Source organism: Trichoplusia ni, chromosome 15 (genome assembly GCF_003590095.1).
Source record: "Trichoplusia ni isolate ovarian cell line Hi5 chromosome 15, tn1, whole genome shotgun sequence".
Taxonomy (NCBI): domain Eukaryota; kingdom Metazoa; phylum Arthropoda; class Insecta; order Lepidoptera; family Noctuidae; genus Trichoplusia; species Trichoplusia ni.
Window position 1 is genome coordinate 2,843,896 of NC_039492.1, and position 26,423 is coordinate 2,870,318.

Sequence of the window (26,423 nt, forward strand, 5' to 3'; positions counted from 1 at the left end):
CGCCACGCTGCGCTGAAGGGGTGAACACGGCTGTGCTGTTGTTTTTGTATTACGCGGATAATAACAACTCTTTTCGATAACAGGACTTTCTTATAAATGTAGGACATTTAATTATTATTGATTCCTGAAACTCTACGACATATCAAAAGTCGGTCAATCAAACATTGAAGTCATAAGCTAAAGACACCCAGACTCAAAACAAGCTTTTTAGGATCACACGATTTTGAACTACGCATGGATCAACGCGCGACACGACGCGAACAGGGGACTCGACTGACCGTCATAATGCCAGCATTTCCAGCATGCTTGTTATAAATCATCACCTAGAAAAGACATAGTTATTAAAGGTAGTTACTTTGTAATTTAACCTACAAAGCAGGCCATTATTTTATTTGCATGTACAGTACGTGCCCCCTTGTTATTAAATGCTTTGAAGGCAATTCCTTCACATTGAATGCCAACAGAATCTAGTTTTGTATCAACGACTACCAATTATGATTGTTTGTTGTTCGGCACAATGGCGCGCCGGCAGGGGACGCCGTGGGGCAGCTTAGTCCACGGTAATGTGTCCACAAACAGGTTCGGTCCTTAGCTAATAGCTGGATTGAGTTACTGCCGAAGATTGTGATGTCACATTGACAAATAATTAAGTGTCACGGTTAACGTTAGACAGCCATATCGGAGAAACACTGGTTTAAAAGATTGTCAATAATTGGAGATATTAACTTGTCATTTAGTTAGCTCCTATAAGGTCTTGCCGACTGTCAACTTCAATGCTAATGTAATGACATTAACGTACTAACAGTTAATTATCTTCAGTTCATAGTTTTCCCCGTCGGCTCATAAACACGCAATTTTAACAAAAACTAGTTTACAGCTTACCGAAACAGGAAATATCAAAAACGGTATTTTGTACAATAAGTGAGTTAATCTTCATTGTTCATAGATGTTCACAATAACTTTGGCACAAATGCTGTTCAACAGTTTTTTGACAAAAATATAATCCGCAATGTTTTGTGGTGAGTGGAGGAAAACCAGTAATACCTGTTTTTGCTAAAGAGGGATGTTCCCGAGAATATTGGACGGTATTGGGAACACTCTTGCTCATTAGGGTTGGCACTCTGCTATTCTGTGTATTCACATAAATGTACTTACATATGTACAACTCGACTAACATTATGAATGTGTTCTTTTTATCTTGTTTTGGGTAAAAAATGAACGCTTATGATAAGTTCCGAAAGTGTGAGATCTTTTATTTATACACTGAAACTACCCAGTAGTTGGCTCAAAACATGTTATGGATGTTTTTATTAATGTGTAGTTTTATATAAGTAGGCTACATTATTTAGGTTGTAGGTGTTTTCAGGTAAGCCATTAAAAAAACAATCGCCTTAGCTTGCGATCACGGCCGCTGTCTAGTCGCAGAGCCATGCATGTTGCGAGTTCATTCCCGTTTATGTAATATTTTATAAACATGCGATATTTTAAAACTCAGGTTCTGAATAGGGTCTTTTGAAGTTTTATTTTCTTTGGACACAGAAATAGTAAATGAGTTATTAAAATGCATTTTTATTAATTTATTTATTACGTGTGAGGAAGTCACAAAAAATGGTTACTGATAAGAAACAGAATATATTTGAATCAATAAATCAATAAAATACTTGACACACAAGTTTTATTTTATTTGGAAGGTCTTTCATATATCAAGCACAGGAATATAAAACATTATAAATTATACAAACATAATATTGATAGAATGGCTCCGTTGTTACCAGTTTAAATTATTCAAGAATTTTGGCAAGCCAACATCCCTCGCGCCATACCTTGTTATATTAACTAGACCGGTATGTTATATATGTACATACTATTAATGTATTATTGTTACTCCATACCATTTTAGTTAACTTTATTTTTATATCATAGCATTAAAATTAAAAGATCAAATAATCTCCTAGTCTTTGTAAGTTCATTGAAATTTTTGGCCTTTTCAAACTTCCACGTATTAACTTGCCTAATCGCTATTTTTGACCTTAACTATACAAAAATCAGCTTATTTGATTCCTGAACAATAGGCCCCCGATCTCATAAGAACTCTCTTTACCTACTGTTGTATCAAAGTAAACAATTCTGAAAAAACCAAATGACAGCGGACAATTGTTCATGTTACAAGTAGTGTACAAGTACACATATTTCTCGGCCGGTTTATATTGTCTTAGTCTTGGGAAAGTAGTTTAGGGTTTAAATATTTTAGAAACAAACACGATATAAAAGCGATAACTGTATGAACACTAAGGCGATTAATATAATGCCTAAACCACGCTGCATGCTACGAGACGACGCGGACGCACCAACGCGTGTAACAGATCTTCATAAGTATATTAAGTATATGTTTTTCCACTTTTAATCACGTAATTTGCATCTGTTGTTTGTTAGACAGTGCACTTTTATATATACTCAAGGTAACAACACGCATTGATGTGCTGCGTGTTGCCCCGCAGTGTGCTAATCACCCAAGACAGTATACATCGGTCATTAGACGTAGTGATCTAAGTAGAGATAGCCGGCCTCCGTGGCAGCCGGCGCGTGGCTCTAACTGCTCGGCGACACTTCCACTCCTAATTGTTTTCCGAAGCGTGCCCCGAGTCACGTACTATCGCAAGGGTAGGATTATACTGTCTGGTTAATGATAACGTATCGGATTCATTGATGTGTGCCTTAATAAGATTTCTCATGGTCGACTACTAAGGGCCATCCGCGACCTCTTAAAGTTATATTATTGCAGTCATAGTCTCCAAACAGGCCGAGAGAGCTGATTTTTCAATCAATATCGATAGAATATTAATGGGTCTATTTGAGATTTATCAAGCGCAATTCTGGGCACAGGTTTGATTTTTTTTTGGAATTGAAACTAAGAAAGTTGTACTGCTCAGTTCGAAATATTAACGTAGCCTTTAAGGCGTAGCGTAGCGACATCTACCGTCTATTTGTATAAGCTTAGATTGTAGAAAAAAAAATTAAAAGAATTTGTTTTTTTTGCCACCCATACCTATAATTTTGCTTAGTCGTTTCTTATTATTTTAGGCAAAACTTTAAAATGTTAAAAAGCTCAGTTTTCAATGCAATACCTTAAATTGATTCGTAGTAAATAATATAGACATTGCCCATAGAGGAAGAAAGTGTTGCTATTGATAATTCCAAGTCATGAATGTAATAATACGTATTACGCTGAGCTGATATCTAACACCGTGGGGCTCTAACTGACTGCCGGTGAAAGCCGCAAGCCGCAGGGACCGCTTCTCGAGAACAAGACCCACGCAATGACTAACTTTATATTGTATTCAATTATAATGTATGGTGAATGAGGCATTTCGTGTCATGCTGTTACATAGGCAAATTAGAAATAGGTAAGAATACCTTAAAATTTGTAAAATCTTACTTACTTACTCTGTTGGCTCAGCGACCCAAATTGTGTCTTGGCCTCTGATACAAAAAAACACGGTTTTTTTATAATAATAAAAAATCTTAATTATTGGTCAATAATTAAAACCGTCTTTACCTTATTTATAACACAGTCTGTATTATCGCAAAACATTGAAGATGTATTATCAATGTACAAAATTAAAAAAAAAAACTTTCATTAATCAGAACGCCACAGATACCCACATCATTAAACTACCTCTAATCTCAAATAACTGCAAAAACAATGACCAACTGCATTCACAAAGGGCAACACACCTACTTCCTAAAAAATAAAAAATACCGCCACACGGCGCACACACGAACATTAAAAAACGTGACGTTTTTGCACCCTGTTTCTTCCTACGGAAGTACCGTGTTAGAGCGAGATAGAAACGGTAAATATTCAAGAGTGAGAGAGAGGGAGGTCGTGGGAACCGCAGGGGTGGCGATATCCCATACGATCATTGAAGTGGGACGGCAATATTGACCCTCGAGTGCATACTGCCCATGCATCTGGACTGCATTATAATATAATAGAACAGTTGACGACACCTGCGCGATGGTTATCGCTAATTTATGCGGCAAATGGCAAGTTCGTTAGTTTTAATTACAGGTGCATTAGGGTTAACACGTAGGTACTGTCATGTATGGTGGGGCGAGTGAAGTCTGAGTTCACTCATAGTGTTACGAGATAAGCTTCATATCATGTCCCAGGTAATGGAGGAAGTGTATCGCTGTCAGAGAGCAATACAAAAAGTGTTAAATTACATCATTCGCAATCTATCGGTGTCGTTATATGGGTCAACGGTAATTAAAAAAGGTATGTATGAAAATAATTTAATTTTCTTTTCGTTCGCAAGCGAATCTGTATTTACATATTTACATTTCATAGTGACGCACGAAATTAATTAGATTTAGATTAATATCGTGTTTGGAGGTTGATTGAAGCCGTATTGGATAACAAATTTTGATTACATTTTGTTTAGAGGTAGATTTAACTCAGATACAGTCGTGTACAAAAGATATTTGTAGTACCTGGATTTTAGAATTTATCAACTATTGAGCATATATATTTATAAATCAAAACTATTTTCTTTGTGTCCACGACTGCACACAGTTCATATAAAGAATATTGAAAACTACATTGTTCTAGAATAATTATATCGATCTAAACATTGCAGTGTTGTGTTAACTTGTGTTTCACTCAATATTGTGCACAACATTATTAACATGTCACATACGGCTCACAACTTATGAAATATTTTAAGGCTGTGTTACTAAAGGAATATTCACAACCTCGTTATAATAATATTACTAACCTTTGACGCACACCTCAAATATTTCTTTGAACATTCACATCAAAGTGACGGGAATATTATATCATTATATCCAATTACAACGGCACTACAGACACCCTTATCTCACAAGTTATTAAAGCTTATTTTTTGGTCCAAATATACATCTAGTGACTGTAGATAAACTTATACAATATACTATATAACTATCACACAACTTACTAAATAATATTTGATATAAAAACTATTTATACAACAGTACTCTTCCAAAAATATAAATTTTGATATTTCTTAAACTCTGAGATCGGTACAACAGCGGCTTGTGGCGGTGACAGGGATTACATTCTCCTCAACATTCCTCATTTATTCTATACAAAAAATAATAATGGCTACTAAGCCTTATTTAATTCGAAGAAAAACATCAAGGCACATTTCAACTCGTTACAATTTCTGTTCCTCACAATATCTAACAAACCAGGCTGGTTTGAAGTAGGTACTTCAATCATTTTTGACAGCTGACCTTTTCAATGGAAAATGAAAATATCTTATTTGCATAACATATTTTGCCTGCGATTCCCTGTCACTCCGACACAAGACAATAATTTTGTGTTTTTCTACAGGTAAGTAAGTCTAGTAGGCGAGTTCAGCACCCCAGGGTCTGTAGGGCTTGGAGGTGTTCTGCGAGTACTGGTGGTGCGGCGGGTGGTGCGGGTAGGGCGCGGGGTAGTGCGGCGCGGGGGGCGCGGGGTGCGGGCCCGGCGGGCAGGGCGGCGCGGCGGGGCCCGCGTAGTGCGGGTAGCCCGGCGCGGCCGACAGCGGCGCCGCGATGGCAGTGGGCACGGCCACGGTGGGCGCCGCCGTGGACACGGGCACGTCCTGCCGCGCCGCGCCCAGCTCCGTGTAGCCGTGCTGCGGCTGCGGTACCGGCGTCGCCGGGTACTGCGGGTATCCCCAGTTCGTAGATTTCGCAGCGAGCTCCCTCTGAGCCGCGAAGCACTGCAGGTGGCTCATGAGCCGCAGCCGCAGCGGGTCCTGGATGTCCAGGCCCTCGCAGCTGACCAGGTAGCGCGCCACCTCGGCGGCGCACTCCCGGAACCCGATGCTATGGTAGTCCATCGCGTACCGCTGAGGGTCGTACGCGAATGTGTCCAGTCCTGAAACAAAGAAACAAACCTTTAGCATTGAGTTCCACAGTATCGACTGAGTGTGACGCATTTACATCAATTTATTCAGTTATGGCGTGTTTGGTTTAGAATTTAAATAAACGAAGCCTTATAACCAAGGGTTATGTATTTATGTTAGAATAATTAACGCTATTCAAACATTACGAACTCTGAACTCAAATTGCGAAATTTGGTATGCAGTGTTTTAATATTTCGTCCGCTAGCGCTCTAGCGCTGTTTACAAGTTTCTTATGCAGATGCTACTTTGCATGTAAATAAGAAATAGACAAAGGCGAGTTTGAATCACGAGTACAAAAGTTTACTTCATTCAAACGACCCTCTTCCCTTGTGCAATAACAAGAGCGAGATGAACATATAAACCAATACGAGCGTAAGGGATGGGAAATTGTTGTATTCGTAACGGGAACCCCAAGTTTCCGGCCTTCTTCCTAAAGGGAAGGAGACAATTATAAGATGATCTCCCAAACCCCAATGATTATGTATTAGGGTATGAGTGAAAGATGATTCATTGATGGTTGAGAGGTCTAGTTTATTTGGTTGTTTGAGTGTGCCACCGGGCCACGAGACCGAAGGGTGAAAGAAAACTGTCTGCGGTACTTTTTATTGTTCAGAAACGAGTTAAACCTTTTTTCGAAGACTTGTTTTGTTCGAGTCTTGTAGGGGTAGACGCAAACATGTTTGCCAAGAGCGCCGGTATTGATATTCCTAATTTTGATTTATCTTTGAAGATGTGCTTAAAGACAATATGTATTGCAAAAAAAATAGTAGTTCCGTAGACGTAGACTCTGGTTGGGCCGAAACTAGTCGGGCAATCCCGAAAACTAATTAATCGTTAGTTAATAATTTACTTATTTACAAAACTTTATTTAATATTGTTGTTGCAGTCAGTTGTCAGTACTTTTTAGATAATACTTATACTGTCCTTCAAAATTAATATAAATTAAGCTCTTCTAGCTTTAAAGAAACACGTGTGATGAGAAATGATCATACAAAATAATTACATGTCAAAAATCCAAGACACATTATAATTAAATTTATTATCTGTAAACTAAGACATCGAAACACAATCGACCTAACAATTGTATTCACTTCCTTCCTCGATGTATATTTTTTACCATATTTTTTGCGCGTGCGCAGGTGCTACAACCCTTTGCGTTAGAAACACTTCCGCTTGTCACCAGAATACAATGGCCTCGTGATTCAATGCCGCAAATGTAGATTTAGAAGTTCAATGTAAGACGGAAGCTCTGTCCTAATTATTGGGTAAAGGGTGACGAAGGAAGGATTTCAAGAAGAAAGTGCATTTACAATCTACGAGAAGTAAAAAATAATAATTATAACGAATAGTAAATTAGCAGCCAATTGAAAATATATTAAATTAAGTAAGGTATGTTTGTCCCAAATACCTGACCCTTGTCCAAAATCCTTCGAAATTCCTACAAAAAACTGCAAAATTATATTCATCCCTGTACACCACAAAATTCCCATAATCACTTCCAAACAATCCTTAGCATATGAATCAGCGGAACATAAGCTGCGATTAATTCCCTAGTTGCCGTCAGAGGGTTTATGTCAGAGGGTTGGCTTGGTTGCCCTCGGTCCGGGTTGCTGGGAGCGCTCGCCCTCAGGGTTCCCACGCAACCCCATCGCGAATGATTCGCTTACTGATTGATTTATCTGTGCTAATCTGGTTCACCGTGTGCAAGTTTATTTAGGACAAAATATCTTTAAATATGTTTAGTTTTGCTTGATATCGAATACTTTGAGAAATTACGATGATGCGAAAACACTATTAAAATAGTCTTTAAAGTAGTTTTTTTTTGTATTTTTCTTTATCTGATTTTAAAAACACCATAAAACTATCCAACATCTGGTCAAGACTCTTTTTAAAAGAAGGAACCGACTTCCGGACAAAAACACCAAAAAAATAAAATAACTTAAAAGGTAAAACGTCGATTATTTACAGATTAATATTGATAGAGCAAACACGTATTATCCCGGGCCTTCATTTGAAAGGCATTATGGTAACCACACAGTGCCCGACTGACCAAACAGCTTCAAAGGATGCGCGTACGCATCGCTTACGTCACACACCTGGCGCCGACAAAAACGCAGGAAGTTGTTAACTGGATCGGGCTGGTCCAGTTTTTGTCTCGCTTGCTCTTATATAGAAGAATAAAGATAGGATAACAGGGCGATACTGTTACAAGTTATTGATATTGAAATCGATATTAATAAGTGATATGTGAATGAAAAAAAAGTTTGGAATATTTTAGACGAAACCCCAGTAGCGGAAAATGAATTGAAAGTGAATTTTCCTTTTAATTTGAAGATATTTAATATCTACAGTAGGTTTAAATTTTCCCTTTGTCCAAAACAAACTGATTGCGTCTCAAGAAGAATATAGTTTCCTTCAAAGCTCAAAGCAAGTTTTAGGACTTCGTACAAGTTTTAAAGTCACTCAAAGCCGAACCCGCACTGCTGTAGTTACTTTCCTTTAGGCAACTATCACACAATGCCATTAAACTTGGCGAAACTTCTTCAAAAGATCTAACTTCAGACCACTGTAAGTCCTCCATGCAACAGCTTTAGATTTTGTGACACTTGCTTTTATGACCTTAATTCAACATGGCCGCTTAAACCCAGTAGCCGGATACGTCACATGAGGATGCGGTTTTTCGTCCACTGAACATACTCCGAAACGATTTGTGAATTAACTTTAACTATTCACTAAGAGTTAACCGCAATGGCTTTCGTTCGACCGCAAATTGGCTGCGGAAGGACGCGGCAATTATTTTAGCCTAACTGAACGTTAAAGTTGAACCGTTACTGACTTTTCCTGTCACGTGATTTACAAGGAATTCTAGTAAAAATAATTTTAAGGAATAAGATTTCCTTTCATTTTCATTTAACTACATCTACCAAACTACGGCCTTGAAAATTAAACCGGGCGACAAATAAGGCAGCTTTCATACAGAAAGCTGCCTTATTTGTCGCCGCAGTTAATGACAAATTTAAAGCCCATCAAGAAGGCAAGAAGGCATTTGTAGTCAATAAAACCATCAAAAAAAGTCCAGACTTGGGGCAAGAGTTTTTCCACAAATTCCTTGTTTTTATTGTAAGAGTCTCCACAAGATCACTGGGTGTTGGTATACGTGTGTCGTGACAAAAAGCTCAAGGTCTCATCCACCTGCCACGGACCCGGAAACGTGGCGTGGGAACCAGGAACATGCCGTTCGGAGATATGTGAGCACGGTTAGCCAAAACCTTGTGTTACGGCTATTGTTAGCCGTTTATCTTATGTTATTCTATTGTTCCTTTTTTTCTACTACAACCAACCAATTTATTGTCAAACTTCAGAATAAGGGCAATTGGAAAGAGGCTGCGCTTAATTCAGTATACATTAATACAGGAAACAGGTCTTTCATCAAACTCTATACCTTTTAAAACTTATGACCTTTCCACTATGTATCTTTTAATAATGGTTAAGTAGATACAAATTTGAAGTAAACACCAGTTGAGCCCTTCCTTGTTAATCCAACTGATGACGTATAGAAATAACTGACATACTAATTAACAAGACTATTATAAAGGTTATTTTGATCTAAATGCAAAGCTGATTAAAGCACAACGTAACTATTTTTGGTTATAATAGTAACTATATTTATACGGCACTGATAATTTTATGTCTGTATTTAATTATGTTAATTAAAAGCTCGGTTACGGAAGTGTCTTATTTATTAACCTAATTATAATCTAATAAGTTAAATGGAAGATTTAATATTATGTTTTTGCAGATGATTTTCAACTTTGTGCTTTCTGGTAAAAATAAAATCCCGTTAAAAAACAGTTGAAAAATTAACAAAAGACAGGAAAAGTGAAATTAATAAAAATGATTCGCTTTTGCTTTTGTTGCGCGGGAACCGTTACGGACGCGTCTTCAATATCGCAGGAAACGGAAACGTATCCCAACAGGTTTTTAACGATTTAATTTTCGCAGTTTTTTTAAATATTTTGCTTTTTTTAACGTTTTCGATTTATATTCGTTTTTTGAGAGTTCTCTATTCTAACGGTATGTTGCAGCATGTCTTAAAAAACTTTTATCTTTATCATCAAAAGGTATGTTTTTAGTTTGGGTAAAAGAGGAAGTAGTAGGTAAAGGTATGTTTCGGAGATGGAACCGAGATGAAACAGTTTTAGAGCGAGGTTCGTTGTTAGTTATGTTGTAACAATAAATCTAATGTTCCCCAGTATTAGCTACATGGCAATTTGTAAATATTCAATCGTTAACAAAAGGATTCAATTTTCTCAGAGGTTTTAAGAGATTTAGTCTTACTATAAATACAAATACCTAATTAGAGGATCGCAAGACGTTTAGCTCGGCAAGAGGAATTAATCTCAGGGTTTAGCAAGTTTCTGTAAGTACAAAGTTTGTTACAAATTTATACGAAATTATTCTTTTCCAAAACAAAATCTTTTCGCTTTTCATAGATTAAATAATCTAATTAAGCTATCGGAACTATTATAATGGATGATATTGTCACTAGGAGGCACACGAAGACTAGGCTAATATAAAGTTATGAAGCATAAGGATCGCCAAATTTAGGAGCAAAGTAGTCGCCGTGGCAGAAATCAGTTAGGATATCATCATTATGAACACAAACATGTACAAACCTTTAGCATGCAGCATTTTGAGGTGATCTACAGTGAGCTGCAGTATCTCGGCCTTCTCTAGTTTCGCGCTGCCCTGCTTCTCGCAGGCGGCGGGCACGAGCCGCTTCAGCTCCGTCAGCGAGGTGTTGATGCGGTCGCGGCGCTTCTTCTCGATGACGCCGCGACGCCGCTTGCGAGTCAGCAGCTGGCAGGAGTCGCCGCCGCCGCCGGGGGAGCTATGGAGAACAGATCTTGTAAGTACACGATGATTTTAGAGGTAAGTTGAGATCGTCTGAGCAGTTTGGTGTTTTTAAGAAAGGATGTAGAAGAAGAAAAAGAAGACGAAGAAGATTTAGAAGTGAAGACTCAGAAGTGATGTTTTAGTTGAAAGCTCTCGTATATGTTTTTGGTCTTATCTTTGGTCGTAAGGGTTTCATCAAGTTTTTTTTATATTTTGTGCAGTTACGAGAGTATATGAAATAATTGTTGAGAGAGAATACACCAAAGTTCCAATTCATGTAGAATACAGTAAACTCTACAGCCGACCCTTTAAAACATTTACACAATATCAGTAACATTGTAACCGACATTGCGAGGTTTTAACTTTGACATTGTTACAATACCTTTTGTAATTATTACTCAGCCTATATAACAGTGCTACGCGTCAATTGAACTTGGTTATTGCGTAGCAGTTGCTACGCACGTAGCGCTCGGTTACGCGTTGTTGTTTCTACGTAGTATTGCGTATTTGCATTCTTATTGGAATCTTTTTAAAGAATGTAAACTAACGTAGTGCCTAAAAATTTAATTATATTAACTGATTTTATGTTAAATATGCGTAAGTAAATATAACAACATGCATATTTTTACTATCTGTTAATCTTCATTAAATATTGAAAGTGTTACATGTAAACACAGATTAATTTGGAATCTAAACATAAAGGCCTCATGTTAATCCAGTGCTTCGTTAGTGAGGTACTAATTGGATGTTATGTCAGTAAATCAGAGGCGAAATTCGCGGCACACCAGAACTTGAGTGACGTCAACGTCACGTGACTCTTGTGGTGACGACACATGATTAATATTTTAGGTTATATCGTCATATTAATGTAAGCTTTTATTTTTATGACCTGGTTTGTTATATTAGTCTAGTTAAGTTTGCAATTCCGTGGGAGGTTTGGTTTGTTAGTCGTTTATTTTTTATTGACTAGCAGTCAACAACGATTTCTGTTTCTCCTTAATGATTTTCATATTTTAAATAATTAAATGTTCCAATGTCATCTCTAGATACAACAAAACTTCCACAAAAGCTTGTAACAGACATGTAAAAAAATATAATTCTTTGAAATTGTTACATTTATTATTTATTTCTTGGAAAGCGTAGGCAGGATTAATTTGAAACACGTCGCTTTGTATTTCTTAATTATAAATCATGTTTATGTTAAAGCTGAAATTTGTTGATTTAAATTAATCTTGTTCGCGTTACTAGGAGGATGTTTGGCTGCTTTATTATGATTTAAAATTACCTATATTTGTACTAGTCATATTATTTGCCCTATTTGTGTGCCTCGTGTGAATAGTCGATTAGTTCTTACTTTCTGTTTTCAAGAGACACATTGCAACATAGCTTATAGGAGATGATTGGGTCTAGAACCAGTCGTGCATCTCCGATTGGACCTGAATATATTTTTCTGCGATAATTCATCAGTTATCATTACTCACGTGGCATCCTTACTGCTCTCCTCGGAGAAGGCATCGTCCTCGCTCTCGGAGTGGGCTCTCTTGGCCCGCTGCGCAGGCGCAGGCTGGGTCGGAGCGGGTGCTGGTGGGCCCCAGCCGTAACCCCACTGGGTCCCCTGGCCTTGCAGGGGAGGCCCTGACTGCTCCATGTGGCGGTGATGGTACTCCATTATTCACAATTATTATTTATCACTTGTGTCTTTAATTAATATTATTCACTTTAATGGTTGTGGGTCTGGGTCATGCACTAATTATCACTTTCGTCGATGTTGTCGGAAACTCAGTTTATCTGGAGATGTTGGTGTGCGCAGGTCGTCGGTCACGTGCGCGCGCGCTGCCCGACTGGCGCGGAGTGTGCCGCCCCGTGTCGCCTCGTGGCGCCTCGTGCCCGCGCGCCGCCCTCGGCGACCCACCCTATCCGAACACTGCAAGAAATACAAAAAAAACATTTACCTTTGATTTATGCGACTTTAGACTTTAACAACTAGACATAAACATTTCTAGAGGGTGGTATTAATAATTGTAATTCGTTGAACAAGGAATTTTGGAGATGCGGTTATGTTGTTCCATTTTATGCAGTATGTAATGCGAATAGGGTAGATACGACCGCGTTTTTGGGTCAGATAGCAATATTAAAATTCATAAAAAGTTAACTCACTTCGCTTGAAGTAAAATGTTGTTTGAAATCGTAGCGTAAGGTTCAAAATGACTTGGATTGGTAAATTTAGGGAGTATCAATGAGCCGCGTGGCGGGCGCACGGTGGGAAAATGCAGACAATTAGGTAACGCAATTTATTTGCCGGAATATTGGTGTGAATGTGTTCTCATGTGGGGGAGAGACCGCGTCGGCTGAGAAGCGTGGGACGATGGCACGAGGATTAGCTAGTGGAGAACATTAGTGTACGAGTGCCGGATTATGAAAGTGAAATAGCTTGCAAATATTTTTTATTATTGTTAGGGGACTTTTTGAGTGCGTTTTATATATACTTAAGTAGCTACTGACTTCAGAGTTACATAAAAGCGAAAGCGCACTCAAAAAGCATTCAATTCTTTAGCTTTTACTTTTAGATAGCTCTCGAAGTAAAATAAATCTTTAGTATCGAGATCCATGTAGACTACATACTGACTTTATCCAACACCACCAGAATAATTGAAACAATACAATAACCTGTGTTAGCTAATACATGCGTAATGACCGACTTCCGAGCTGTCGCGTGCCGGCCGCAATCACTGTACACTCCTTACATCATACTGTCATTTATACAGTCTTTATTTCAAAGCATTAAGGTCGACATTACGTTGTGTCCAGGTTTGTAGGTATCAGTGTATCGGGCACACGTCGGACGTCGCCAGCAGACGCGCGACACGAGACTCCAGGGTGACAGCACGCGCGGCACGCACGACCCGCACGACCCGCGCAACACGCTCGGACCTGCACTTTCAGTAATCATATAGGTCAGTGTACCAATGTCAAGAAAATCTTAGATGTAGCACTCAAATAATCGGTAATGTTTTGCCCAAAAAGGCAGGGAGATTTCAAAACATACTGAGTGAGTTCTGATGACGATATTTTAATGGTATGACCACCAGCGGACAATTTTTTTAACACCTTTATCATCTAATAATAATAAAAAAAAATCGAGATAGTCTTCATTTTGATCGATGTTCTGCCAACATGGATTACTGGAAAGCAAAACATAAACCCCTTTTTTACCCGGGGAAATCCTCATGGACTTTCTCTGCGCCGAGAAAAGCGGAGAGGTATGCCTATACTTTTACCGGCTAAAACCACCACAGTGCTTCACCCTTCCCTTAGACCTGAGACCATGGGAATTCATACGCTATGTAGAATATACAAAGTATATTCCTGTGCTTCACTCCCGCAGCCAGCCGTTTCCCATCTCCGTCGAGCTAGGCTTTTAATCCACGCTGAAGTTTGGTAACACCTCCAAATTGAATTTGTGTTGTAATTTGTTTCATGACCTTGTCCCGGGCTCTCTGTAATTAAGCAATGCTGTATTAATTACTGTTTGTATATCGACGATTTGAAACTACAAATATTTTGTACTTGAAATAAGGTTTCGTGTGAACTTCAAATGCTTAACTGAACGTATATATTTTAAATTAATTAAATTTATTTGCTTTTTGTCATGTTTTGTTATTAGAGGTAAACGATGAATAGCTACAAGGTGGAATCGTATTTTAATAGCACAGACGAAAAACTACGCAAGGAATCGCGGTTCTTGTCCAAGTTGCTCATCGACAGTCTTTCTTCCGTCTTTCCTGTCACTTTTGGACCCAGTAACTAACTCAGCCTTTCAGACCGCCATTACTTAATGAGAACTCTGAAATCTATGATCACCCACTGAGATGACTGAAAAGAATAACAAGGAAGAAAGTAGGGAGCCTTATTAAAAAAAAACTCGAATATAATATCTTAAATAACTCTTAGAAATGACAAACTGAAGTTTAAGAGATCAATAACGGAATGCCTAGCTACGTCACTCCAGTCATTCATGAAAATGTGTGATTTAACTTAAGATGAAAAGTAATGGTCGATGTTTGACGAGCTTGGGTTTTGAGTGGCCATCATGACGAGATGAGATTAGCGTCGTAATGTTTATGATAATATTAATGTTGTTCGATACCATAATGTAATATACTAGCCCTTAAATCGATGATCTTTATTAATGTCGACAGTTATTGATGGGTATGTTATTATTAGCAAACGTTATACATTCAAAACCTTTCTAAAATTTTAGTGCTTTCAACAACACAAACACTCTTACTAATAATCTTCTAAACAAGAAATATAATATCAATAAAAAACAAAAATTTAACCTTTATTATTTCTGATTACGTTTTGTATAAAAATCTAATTGATATCATAATTGGCGAAAGTAGCAAATATCTCTCAGAAATGTTAAAAGCACTAATACAAGAATAGAATAATTCATTAAAATCAAGAACATTATACGAGTGTGTTCAGACAAATTCTCGTATTATTATATTCCTAATGACTATTGTAAAGAACATTGAACTATTAGTTTCTAGTCTGAACTGTGTCTGTGGCGTGGGAGTGATGCTACATGCAGACGAGACACGGTCTAAGCAGATTATTATTTGCAATATTATCACGTTTTGCAAATTGACGCGCTTGAACTGCTGACGAAAGATACATATTTGATTGTTTCAAAGTGGTGTCAATTTATGATAGAGTTGGAGCATTAAAAAAAACTTTTTTTGTTTAAATTGAAAAATGACTTTGTCTTAGTAAAGTAACAGATTATACTTTTTTTAAGGAGAAGCATATTTAAGTAGGGAAGATAAAAACATGAGGTATTTTTAGGTACATAAATGGAATTTAGGACTGACTGTTGTGGCATAATATGGGACTAGCTTGTGACCTGCTATAGGCCGAATTGATTGATTTACATTTTGCAGGGGTATCCCATTCAAAACAAAAATCACCGCAAAGATTAGTAAAATTATAAATAAGATTACTTTTAATCCATTCAAACCGCCGCGCGCCGCCGAGCCGCCTTCACAGCATGCACTGTAATAAGGGGAGATTACTCTTCTCAACCAAGAGCGTGATACAAGAGACTCAACAAGGCTCTTTACGTTTTTTATTAAAATCGGCAACAGTCGAGAGCCTTGCGACTTTAATAATCCTAGCCATGTACTACCTGTTTAAGTAAAACAGATACAATAGCGGGAGCGAGATAGCTAGCTAAACTTCGTAGAGCGGTGTCTCGCTCTTACTGCGACAAACTTACTTTGAGGTATGGTGGTAAGCCTCTTGATCAGATTAACTATTCCGCGTCGAGTAGTCATCGCGAAATGTATTGTGTTCATAATCCGTTTAGAAAGATGCTAAAAAAGTTCGCTTTGTAGCATTTTCGTGTTGTCAAGTACGTATGAACTATAAAGGCTTGGTGACGCTTTTGACTGTGAAATAGGATTCTTTGACAGTCTATGATACTAGAAGAATACTCCTTTTTGTCTATTTTTTTAATACATTTAATGTACAATGCATCGTTTTTGATGTTAAATCAAGTTTGTGTTAGTATCATTCCTTAAATATTCTAGTGCACATTTTTAAATTTGAATGTTTTGACCAAAAAGTTTGCAACAATTATTATACCATACGGTAGCTAGCTCTTGTAACATGTGACATTATCAACTAAACCTCATTTAGCACCAGCTCACTTAACTTATATGCCACTCTTCTGTAAACATGAATGAAGTCTCATTCGCGTTGTTAACTTTAGTATAATTATAGTCTTAATAAATAACGTCATACCCATTTCTACCAGTATTTCCGACCTAGTTCGGCCTGTTCAGCTCACCCCACCGTTATGAGTATTAGAATTATTCTGTGACGTCTTTCCGTAGACGTGGATTGTTTACTAACACGATAAACGCACTGGAAATAAACTGCTGTCACTAATAAACTGTCTCGTGACGGAGTTCAAGGTATAACGTGTTCTAATAAAAACTGGTTTGATGTAGACCAATCTAGAATAATCTAGATCTTAAGAATTACTTTTTATTAGAAGGGTTATTTGATGACCTTGACCTTTAAAGGCTCTAAATTCAATTTCGGTTAAGATATGGCTGTAAAAAAAAATCTATCTTCAATTTATTGAACAAAAAATACATCTTTCATTTACAAAGTAGACGGCAGCCTTGAATAATTTAACCGAAACAAAATACAAAAAAATAACCTTTTTTTCTAAAAGAAAGTTTATTTAAGCGTCTTCTGGACTAGACGTAAAAGGTGTTTCAATAAGTCAGGACGGGATATTTTATTCTTTAGTAAATACTTCACTTTGACATTTAACAAGAAGCTTTGATCCTATTGAAGTTAAAACGAGCGGCTATTTTTACCGCAAGTCCGATAACTGGCGGTGAAGTCCTACGCCTGAGGCTTTATACCTACATTAAGTATCTAGAAAAATATAAAACACTGGGAACTATATACATATTTACGTAAATATTGTAGGATCTTAACCTCCTTAGTTATGAGTTTGCAGATCTGCGGTCCTGCATAATTTAATAATTAGTGCCAATCAGCAGTATTGTGACCTTCGTAGGTGAGAGATGCCGCTTTACACCACTTTAAGAGAAATGGGCTTGCCTAATGACTACCAACATTTTCGTAAAAAAAAAACGTAAGTAAGTTTTTAAAACGGAATTAAAATTGATAACAGATCGACCTATCTATAGTTAAGGTAACGCAAATACGCAATACCTAACAGTAAAATAATCTCAGATTAGTTATCCAAAGATATCAAATTATACACAAGTTCGAAAGGATAGTCATATATTAAAATGTACCCACGAAGTCGATCATGTGTCTATAATTCTAGAGACGCCCATTGTTACATCCAAAAAATCACGGCAAAAACCATGAGAGCGGTTTTTTTAGTATCACTACGAGTATTAACCCGTTTTTTGTAGGTCCGTGGGTCCATGGGACTTTCTGACAGGTGCTAGTCGGGTATTGTGCGGCCATTGTCATACGCGGGATAGACTGTGTTCTGTCATTGATGAGACTTTGATGCAGTCAGGTCTGTTTGAACTACGGTATATTTTCTTAGCCGTGTTTGTTTGTGGTTTCAAGTTGTTTATAAACTTTAGAACTAATATTCTTGGTTGGAAGCTACTTAAAGGTCGGAAGCACTGCGAAAACATCACTGTGAGAAAAACGTATTTTACAATGATTAGATTATTATGAAAAAACTTAGTTTCATAAAAATACACGCAGCTTAAACGCATGCTTGAAAATAGATGGTTAAATAATCCTAACCTTGAGTAATACATTCAACAAATAAGTTATTCCGAATGTTCCTTTGCACGGAAGCTATTCACGATAAAATACATGTAAATAGAGTAATACTAGTGATTCTATTAATATTATAAATATTTCGTAACATTTCCTTACATAAATCTGATAAGACTCATCAGTAACAAATTACCTTTCGTGATTCTAAAGCATAAGGTTATAGTTGAGGGGAGCAATTTGTAACTTCGTATAAAAATAGTCCACCGTGAAACATTCAGTTGGTAAGGGCTGTTGTTGTTTCTAATTGTTGATTTACATAATTACGGTAGCCATTTGGTCGTTATAAATCCTATTTATAACTTACTTGACAGATAATTTGCTTTATATGCGTCATCATGACTGAATGCTTTTACCAAGTTATATAGCAGAAGATGGTTTATGCTCAGACTGACGAAAGTGACTTAGAAATGAAACGACTTTTACGGATTTTATCGCGGTTTAATTTTTGGTTTTAGTTCCCGACGTTTCGACACCTTTGCAGGTATCATGGTCCCGGGCAGACTGAGATGGTGTTCGTCTTGACAGAAGATGTTGCTCGTTCTACCTTCATATTTTTAATTAATTATTTATGGTCCGACCTACGCAGTATGAGCTCACTGTGTCGTGATGTCTTGCAGCGCTGCTCTTGGGTTTAGCTTTGAGTTTTTGTATTATTGGGTCCCAAGTAGGTGATATCTTCCAGCCATCTTCTCTATTGAAATTAGGGTGTTTTTTAATCTCAATAGCCTCGCGAAACATCCTTGGTAGGAATTTGGATTCTTTAGCGAGGATCTGTGGTTGATCAAATCTAATATAATGGCTGGAGCCTTCAGCATGTTCGGCGACTGCAGACTTCGTTGAGCGGCGGTGTTTGACGTCAGCTATGTGTTCTTTTACGCGGGTCCCTATGCTTCGTTTAGTTTGACCGATATAAGAGAGGCCGCAGTCACAATCTAGTTTGTATACTCCTGCATCTTGTAGAGGTATGTGACACTTGACAGATGGTAGGGACTGGCTAATCTTCTTGGGCGGCTTGAAGTATGTTTTAATTGAAGCTCGCTTCAGGATGTAACCAATCTTGTCAGTGACTCCTCGGACGTATGGTAGTACAGCAGGCAAACGATCAACTGTGGCTGGCTTCACTCGGTTTCTGTGACGGGGCCGTGGAACTTGGAGCTTGTTGTCTCGCAGTACTTGCTTGACGTGTTGAAGCTCAGCGGCAAGGTGTCTGTCATCACAGAGTCCGTGTGCTCTCTGAAACAAAGATTTTCCCACGGTAGCTAACTGTTTAGGGTGGTGGTGAGATTCACCGTTTAAGTACCGACACCGTTTAAGTGACACGCTCAAAGTTCCGACAAAGTGTACGTAAGTGATTTACGGAAGTAATGTCGGGACTAGTTGCTAGTATATTCGCATAACAAGGTCTTATGTTGTGCAAGATTATATCGAGTTTATCGACTTCACTCATTGGTTTGCTAAGACGAGAAAACATGCCTTCCATAATTGCTAAGTAAATAGTTATGTTTTCGGCATTACCCTGAGAACGATTACGGATTTCCGACAACATACGGTAATCGTAATCCACGATATCAAAATCGTCCTTAAGTAACACTAACAATTCATCCCAAGAGTTTACATGAGATTTGACACTACGGAACCAATGCAGCGCATCTCCAGTAAAAATCTCTGTTGCCGCATTCATCATTTTGGTATCAGAGACCTCTTTAGCGGTTCGGAATTCATTTAAGCGCTGTATAAAGGCACGCACACATGTTTTCCCGTCATATTTTAATTTAGAAATATCAGAGGATAAGCCACGGTCACAGGTGACGGCGATTTTTGTTATCCCTTCTGCCAAACTATCTACTTTAGAAGCCGTTACGCCCTCGACTGAAGGCCCGGATGATTTTAATATATCAGCAAAATGCGATGATAAGGTATTATATGTTGATTTTAAATTATTTAATAACTTGTTATGCTCAGGTGTAAGTGGAGGGACAATACGCTGTAATCTATAATGTAAATGGTGTAATAAACTTTGTGTTCTATCAACCAATGATTTTTGTGTATCTGACTTAAGTAGCGTTATATTATTTTTAACTTTTTCTAGGGTCTCAGCAAATCCATTACAATCTTCTACAAAGTCTAAACAGGATTCATAAATATCCTCAGGTGGATATTTTTGTGTTAATCTAGTGATTTGACGACGGAGCTCTGTAACATTATCCACCGGTACCTCACCTCGAATAGTGACCTCATAAAGCAGTTCAGATTTTTGTAGTAATAAAAATTTAATTGGAAAAGCCATTTTACAAAACGCTGGGTATGTTGTACAATAAAGTAAAACAAAATTACAAGCTTATGGCTACCAAGTAAAGCGAGGTAACATTCAAAATCAGCTTAAATACAAGTAATTTCCATTTAATATTTGAATAAGGAGGTAGTTAAGTACAGCAACATATACAATAAATTAAAAAAAAAACAAAAAAAATCGAGGAAGGAAAGAAAAATAACACAAGGACCCAGTACAATCACAAACACCAACTATAATACTACCACACCAAAGAATGCCTAATAGCTACAAACCAAATACGTTGGACCGACCTTTGACCTTTAGAAAACCACGTTTCTGGGCGCCACTGTCACGTTCCTTTTTATCTTTCAGGATTATAAAATGAAACGATCGCAAGTAAAAATAAAAATTAAACTATATTTAAAATGTTCGCATAAACTTAACAGTAACCTAGGTAAATACGTAATGAGAGGGCAATGAGTAAGGCCGGTACAAAGGTCGGACCACGTAGAAGGTTGCGAACACCGCACTCTCCTGTTTGGTGTCAGTCGGGGGTGTCGGGATGGCCTCGGCGACAGTCAGTCAGCGGAGCAATGCAGGATGCAGTTCCATCAGCCAGCTTCAGCACAGGTCTTCAACCGCTTAGAAGTCCCTGGAACCGTCGTTCCAAAATAGCATTAGGAGCTTATATTGTTAAGCCACCCTTGCAAGCCTTCACCACCTTACAGAAAGAGGTTGGCATCTACTAGAAGGCTAGTCTAGGTTCAGTAGGTAACAAGAAGGAAAATAGTACGCAAGCGAAAATGCACTAATGATAATAAGAATTAGTAAAAGAAAGTAAGAAGTCTAAAATATCTGGTGTTGGCGATAGTTTACATTATCAGCTGATACCTTTTTTTTTTTACAAATGTGGGTATCATGGTGATGCCAAAAATAGCTGTTATAAGCGGACCAAAGCGAGCAATGTTACAAGAACAGTATGTACAATGAGTTGAAAACAAATAGCGTTTTCTTAAGCGGCGGTGGCGACACACATTATTGAAGACAACCCATAATTATAATAAATTGTACAACTTACCCAGTACGGGACGAACTAACACTAAATCACTTGTATATTCAAGTATTCTAATATTTATTAATAATTTTAAGCCTTGATAGGGTGCAAGGTGAATATGAGCCACTAGCAAAATCAGTACAGTGTGAGAATTAATACGAGGGCGTACGCGGCAGGGTGCCGTACAGAGCACTAGTAGATGTCGTTCCTCGACAGCTGATCGAGCGGCACTGGCGGCGGCGCCGGCGCACGGCAAAGTGCGCGCGCGCCCCACGCAGGTGATAGGAATATTCCATAAATATAAAACAGCGCGCGGTATCAAGTTGTCGTGTTAGTCTGTTCGTATTTTTCTTCAGATTATTAAATTTTAGATTTTATTATTATATTTTATAAATTGTGTAATAGTTTTAAGGAAATGTATGTATATTGTGACAATCTGTATGGGTCTTTTTGCGATACACGGTGTGACTTATGGTCTGATCAGGATTCCGTTTAACTAATATGTCTAGGAAGGCAAGAGATTTGTTATCCTCCAACTCCATAGTGAATTGAATTTTGTTATTTATGGAGTTGAGATGTTTTAAAAATGCATTTACTTGGTTAGATGGTAAAATTGTGAAAGTGTCATCTACGTACCGTTTATAAAACCTGGGAGTGAAAGGAGCTGTTTTTAAGGCTGTCTCCTCGAAGTCTTCCATGAATATATCAGCGACTACAGGGGATACAGGCGAGCCCATCGCTACACCATCTACTTGTACATAGAAATGATTGTTCCACAGCAGGTAGCCAGATGTGAGGCAGTGTTCTAAGAGTTCTGCATATGCTAGAGGTAAGTTGTTCTCTGCTAGCTTCTTGGAGACAATTTCAATGCAATCCTTAACTGGTAGGCATGTAATGTTAAACGGTGAATCTCACCACCACCCTAAACAGTTAGCTACCGTGGGAAAATCTTTGTTTCAGAGAGCACACGGACTCTGTGATGACAGACACCTTGCCGCTGAGCTTCAACACGTCAAGCAAGTACTGCGAGACAACAAGCTCCAAGTTCCACGGCCCCGTCACAGAAACCGAGTGAAGCCAGCCACAGTTGATCGTTTGCCTGCTGTACTACCATACGTCCGAGGAGTCACTGACAAGATTGGTTACATCCTGAAGCGAGCTTCAATTAAAACATACTTCAAGCCGCCCAAGAAGATTAGCCAGTCCCTACCATCTGTCAAGTGTCACATACCTCTACAAGATGCAGGAGTATACAAACTAGATTGTGACTGCGGCCTCTCTTATATCGGTCAAACTAAACGAAGCATAGGGACCCGCGTAAAAGAACACATAGCTGACGTCAAACACCGCCGCTCAACGAAGTCTGCAGTCGCCGAACATGCTGAAGGCTCCAGCCATTATATTAGATTTGATCAACCACAGATCCTCGCTAAAGAATCCAAATTCCTACCAAGGATGTTTCGCGAGGCTATTGAGATTAAAAAACACCCTAATTTCAATAGAGAAGATGGCTGGAAGATATCACCTACTTGGGACCCAATAATACAAAAACTCAAAGCTAAACCCAAGAGCAGCGCTGCAAGACATCACGACACAGTGAGCTCATACTGCGTAGGTCGGACCATAAATAATTAATTAAAAATATGAAGGTAGAACGAGCAACATCTTCTGTCAAGACGAACACCATCTCAGTCTGCCCGGGACCATGATACCTGCAAAGGTGTCGAAACGTCGGGAACTAAAACCAAAAATTAAACCGCGATAAAATCCGTAAAAGTCGTTTCATTTCAATGTCTAACATTCGCGTAAACCTAAGAAAGTGACTTAATTCATCTGTACTTGGGTACCTTTTATCATTAAAATGATGCTTGAAGTTTCTAAACAACTCAAGCTCACATAATCAATTTTATAAATAATCACATCTTCACCGACGCTGTGATTATTTGACTTTCTTTAATTTTCTTCTTTTCTCGGACTAGACTTGAAGGCAGAACACTGGGTGCTGTGTCGCAACAGGACTGCGTATGTCCAGCAGAGAACAATGATAAAGTGAATTGATTGAATGAACTTCTTCAATAGTAATAAATTAGAATAAAAGAGTATTTTGAAACATAAAAATAAAGCAATGGCATTAATTACATGTAGAATATTTGAAATTATTATGCAATACCAGTTTAAAGGAAAATCATACGTATAGGTACTAGGTAGGTACTAACCCAGCCGGTGTAGCGGATATATCAATGTGAAAAGAGACACATGTCTTAGAAGATATTATTAGTATTGCCAAAAATATCTCAATTTCTTTTCAGATTGATATTATTCTATACCGTTTTGTTATGAAACAATCGTAATACGGAAATTGTTTCTGAAACATCCTTTTGTAACATTGTCTTCATATATCTTCTGAGATATATTTTTTCTGCTTTGTTAGCTGAACAAAATGTCTATCTTACTGAATAGGTAGGTTTATGTATTTTAGCAAATACAAAATTATTACTAATTGCAAAAGGATTAGGACAATTTTTTTTTCATTTATTTTGTGTTGTTTTTTTTTTGTCAAAGAAATATCTATGTGAGAAATAAATCGATTTTTATTTTTTGTACTCCGTCATCATGCCTATGTTTCCATGTATTTCTGGAGGTTTAACGGTAGTGTTTGCGATATACCTGACAAGAAATAGTAGATCTGGCATGGCAAAGATGTTTATCGAGTTGGTAAACTTCAGAAATGAGAAATGAGATTTTTTTTCTTTGTATAGAATGTAGGTATTGCAATAAGCTTCTAACATAAGTTCAAGGTATAACCTGTATAACCTTGCACATTCTACCTTTTGCCATAAAATGCCGTAGTACAAAATGACATGGTACGTGTTGCATTAGAAACCGAAAAATAATATATGTGTATATAACTATCACCATATTGATTTATGTCAAAAAAAGATTGGAAAGTATTCTTAAATGCGAAATCTGTGTAAGATATATAATACGATAATAGCTAGTACACATTTTACTTATCGACTAATAAGTAAGATTGATGATTGTAGAGAACCCTAAGTCATGCCGCAATCTCAGGAAATTTGTTTTCGCGACATTTGTTGTCGTTGACCCGAAGTTAATCTGTTTACTAGCTAGTTTAACGCACCTTATGTGATACAATACTCCTTTCCTTTCATTACTCTAATACCTCTATATCACAGCCGCTACAACCCCAATACAATACCGATCAGTCAAAAACATCAAAATTTACTAAACCAATACAATTTATTATAAAAACCACTTGTTTACCGTATACAATTACAACAACATTACCAGTACATCGCCAACCAAGTTATGACTACGCAATAAGGTTGAATGTCGCTTAAATTGCACGTATTTATAAGTTTGTATGCTGGTTAGTTCCCGTGTGAATACGAGCGAGGGTGGTGTTGGCGCCCACCGTGGGGCAATTAAACTTAAAGTTACCAATGTAAGCAGGCAGTTGATATTCACTGAGTTAGTTAAACATGCCCACTGAGATCGGCTAACTTCAAACAACTTGGATGATGTATCACCTATTTATTTATAAACGACGTTTGACTTCTGGAACTTTCTATTTTTGGAGTTTAGAATATGAGAGAAACATCTACAAACTGACATAGCTTTGTACAGGAAATTTCCTAATAAGAAAAAGAGTCAAAGGTCACTGATGACGATACTTCAATAATCACAAAACTCTTAACGACAAAAATAATTACAAAAACTAATTTGAGATATCTATAAATAACACAACTTTTTTCTAAATAAGTTTTAATTATTTTGATTGACTGAAGAGGAAATTCGGCACTTAACATTGAGGCTGAGTTACAAGTACTCGTAGATGGATTAATAATAATCTTGTCTTGCTTACTTTATATTTTTATGAGTCAGCCAGCCGAGCTCAGCTCCCTCGCAACCTATTTATACCTCGTCAAGGGGTACACTTTATGATACGTGTACCTTTATATTAAGCCTCCTTCTGTGCTATACATAAGTGATGTTTGCACCCCTGTAGCTTCTTGACAAATCGTAGAAATTTATCAATTTATCTTAAGCGATGCCAAGAAAATATTACGCCTGAAAAAAAAAATTATGTTCCAAACTTTTCGTTTATTTTCAATCACCTTTAATTCAACTTATGACCTGCACGCTTCATTAACCATCACCGCATAATATTATGACGTAGGAACATGATAGTTTGGCGGCCCCTACAGGCGAGTGTCAAGTGAGCGTCGCGTGCGCAGCGTGTGAGTGCGCGCGCGCCGCCGGTCGCACGCGCCGCCGACTGCGCGCGGAACTCAACACGCCTGGTACGATCAGCTACAGAAGGAGCTGAAAACTAGGAGGTTTTGAAAGCAATAATACTGAATATAATCATACCTATGTTATGTGTAATAAGGTAACAAAATAAGTTTTACACCATGTATGGTATAAATGTAAAATATACTTAAAACCTATTTAATTATACGCAGCTGGTGACCAAGAGCATTACGAAAAGCTTACAGTAAGCCTTCAGAATTTAAAAAGAAATACCTTAGTACTCTTCTATATAGCTACATGCCACTGAAAAGTACCGGCACTTAGTAAATTGAATTGTGAGCCTTTTGTTGCCGACTGTACCTACATGTTATCGTTCCGGATACAAGTTTGATTTGGGGGGTTCGAGAGCGATTGAATCGTTCTACTGTTTCATAAAATATAAATTTGATAGATGAATTGGATTGAGTATTGTAGATATTTCTGAACTGCGGGCGGTAAAATAAAGAGTTGGAAATCTTTGAAGAGTAGAATTAAACAAGTAATTAAAATGTTGATAAGTGTTTTGTGTTGAAATTAATTAATAAGGCAAAATGACTGTATCCTAAATGATTGCATGATCTTGAACAGATATAGCAATATA

At 37.7% G+C, this 26,423-nt stretch overlaps 2 protein-coding genes across 2 annotated transcripts; both read right to left on the reverse strand.

The window, feature by feature from the left end:
• Positions 1-5,384: 5,384 nt before the first annotated feature.
• Positions 5,385-12,808, reverse strand: LOC113501385 (hairy/enhancer-of-split related with YRPW motif protein). Its single transcript, XM_026882517.1, has 3 exons — positions 12,314-12,808; positions 10,613-10,827; positions 5,385-5,908 (listed from the first exon to the last, which is right to left on the reverse strand). Exons 1-3 carry the CDS (start codon positions 12,499-12,501, stop codon positions 5,385-5,387), a joined length of 927 nt encoding a protein of 308 aa, XP_026738318.1. The 5' UTR covers positions 12,502-12,808.
• Positions 12,809-19,427: 6,619 nt separating this feature from the next.
• On the reverse strand, positions 19,428-21,905 carry LOC113500956. Its single transcript, XM_026881912.1, has 2 exons — positions 21,533-21,905; positions 19,428-21,106 (listed from the first exon to the last, which is right to left on the reverse strand). The coding sequence occupies exon 2, from the start codon at positions 20,467-20,469 to the stop codon at positions 19,492-19,494; it is 978 nt and encodes a 325-aa protein (XP_026737713.1). The 5' UTR covers positions 20,470-21,106; positions 21,533-21,905; the 3' UTR covers positions 19,428-19,491.
• Positions 21,906-26,423: the final 4,518 nt, after the last annotated feature.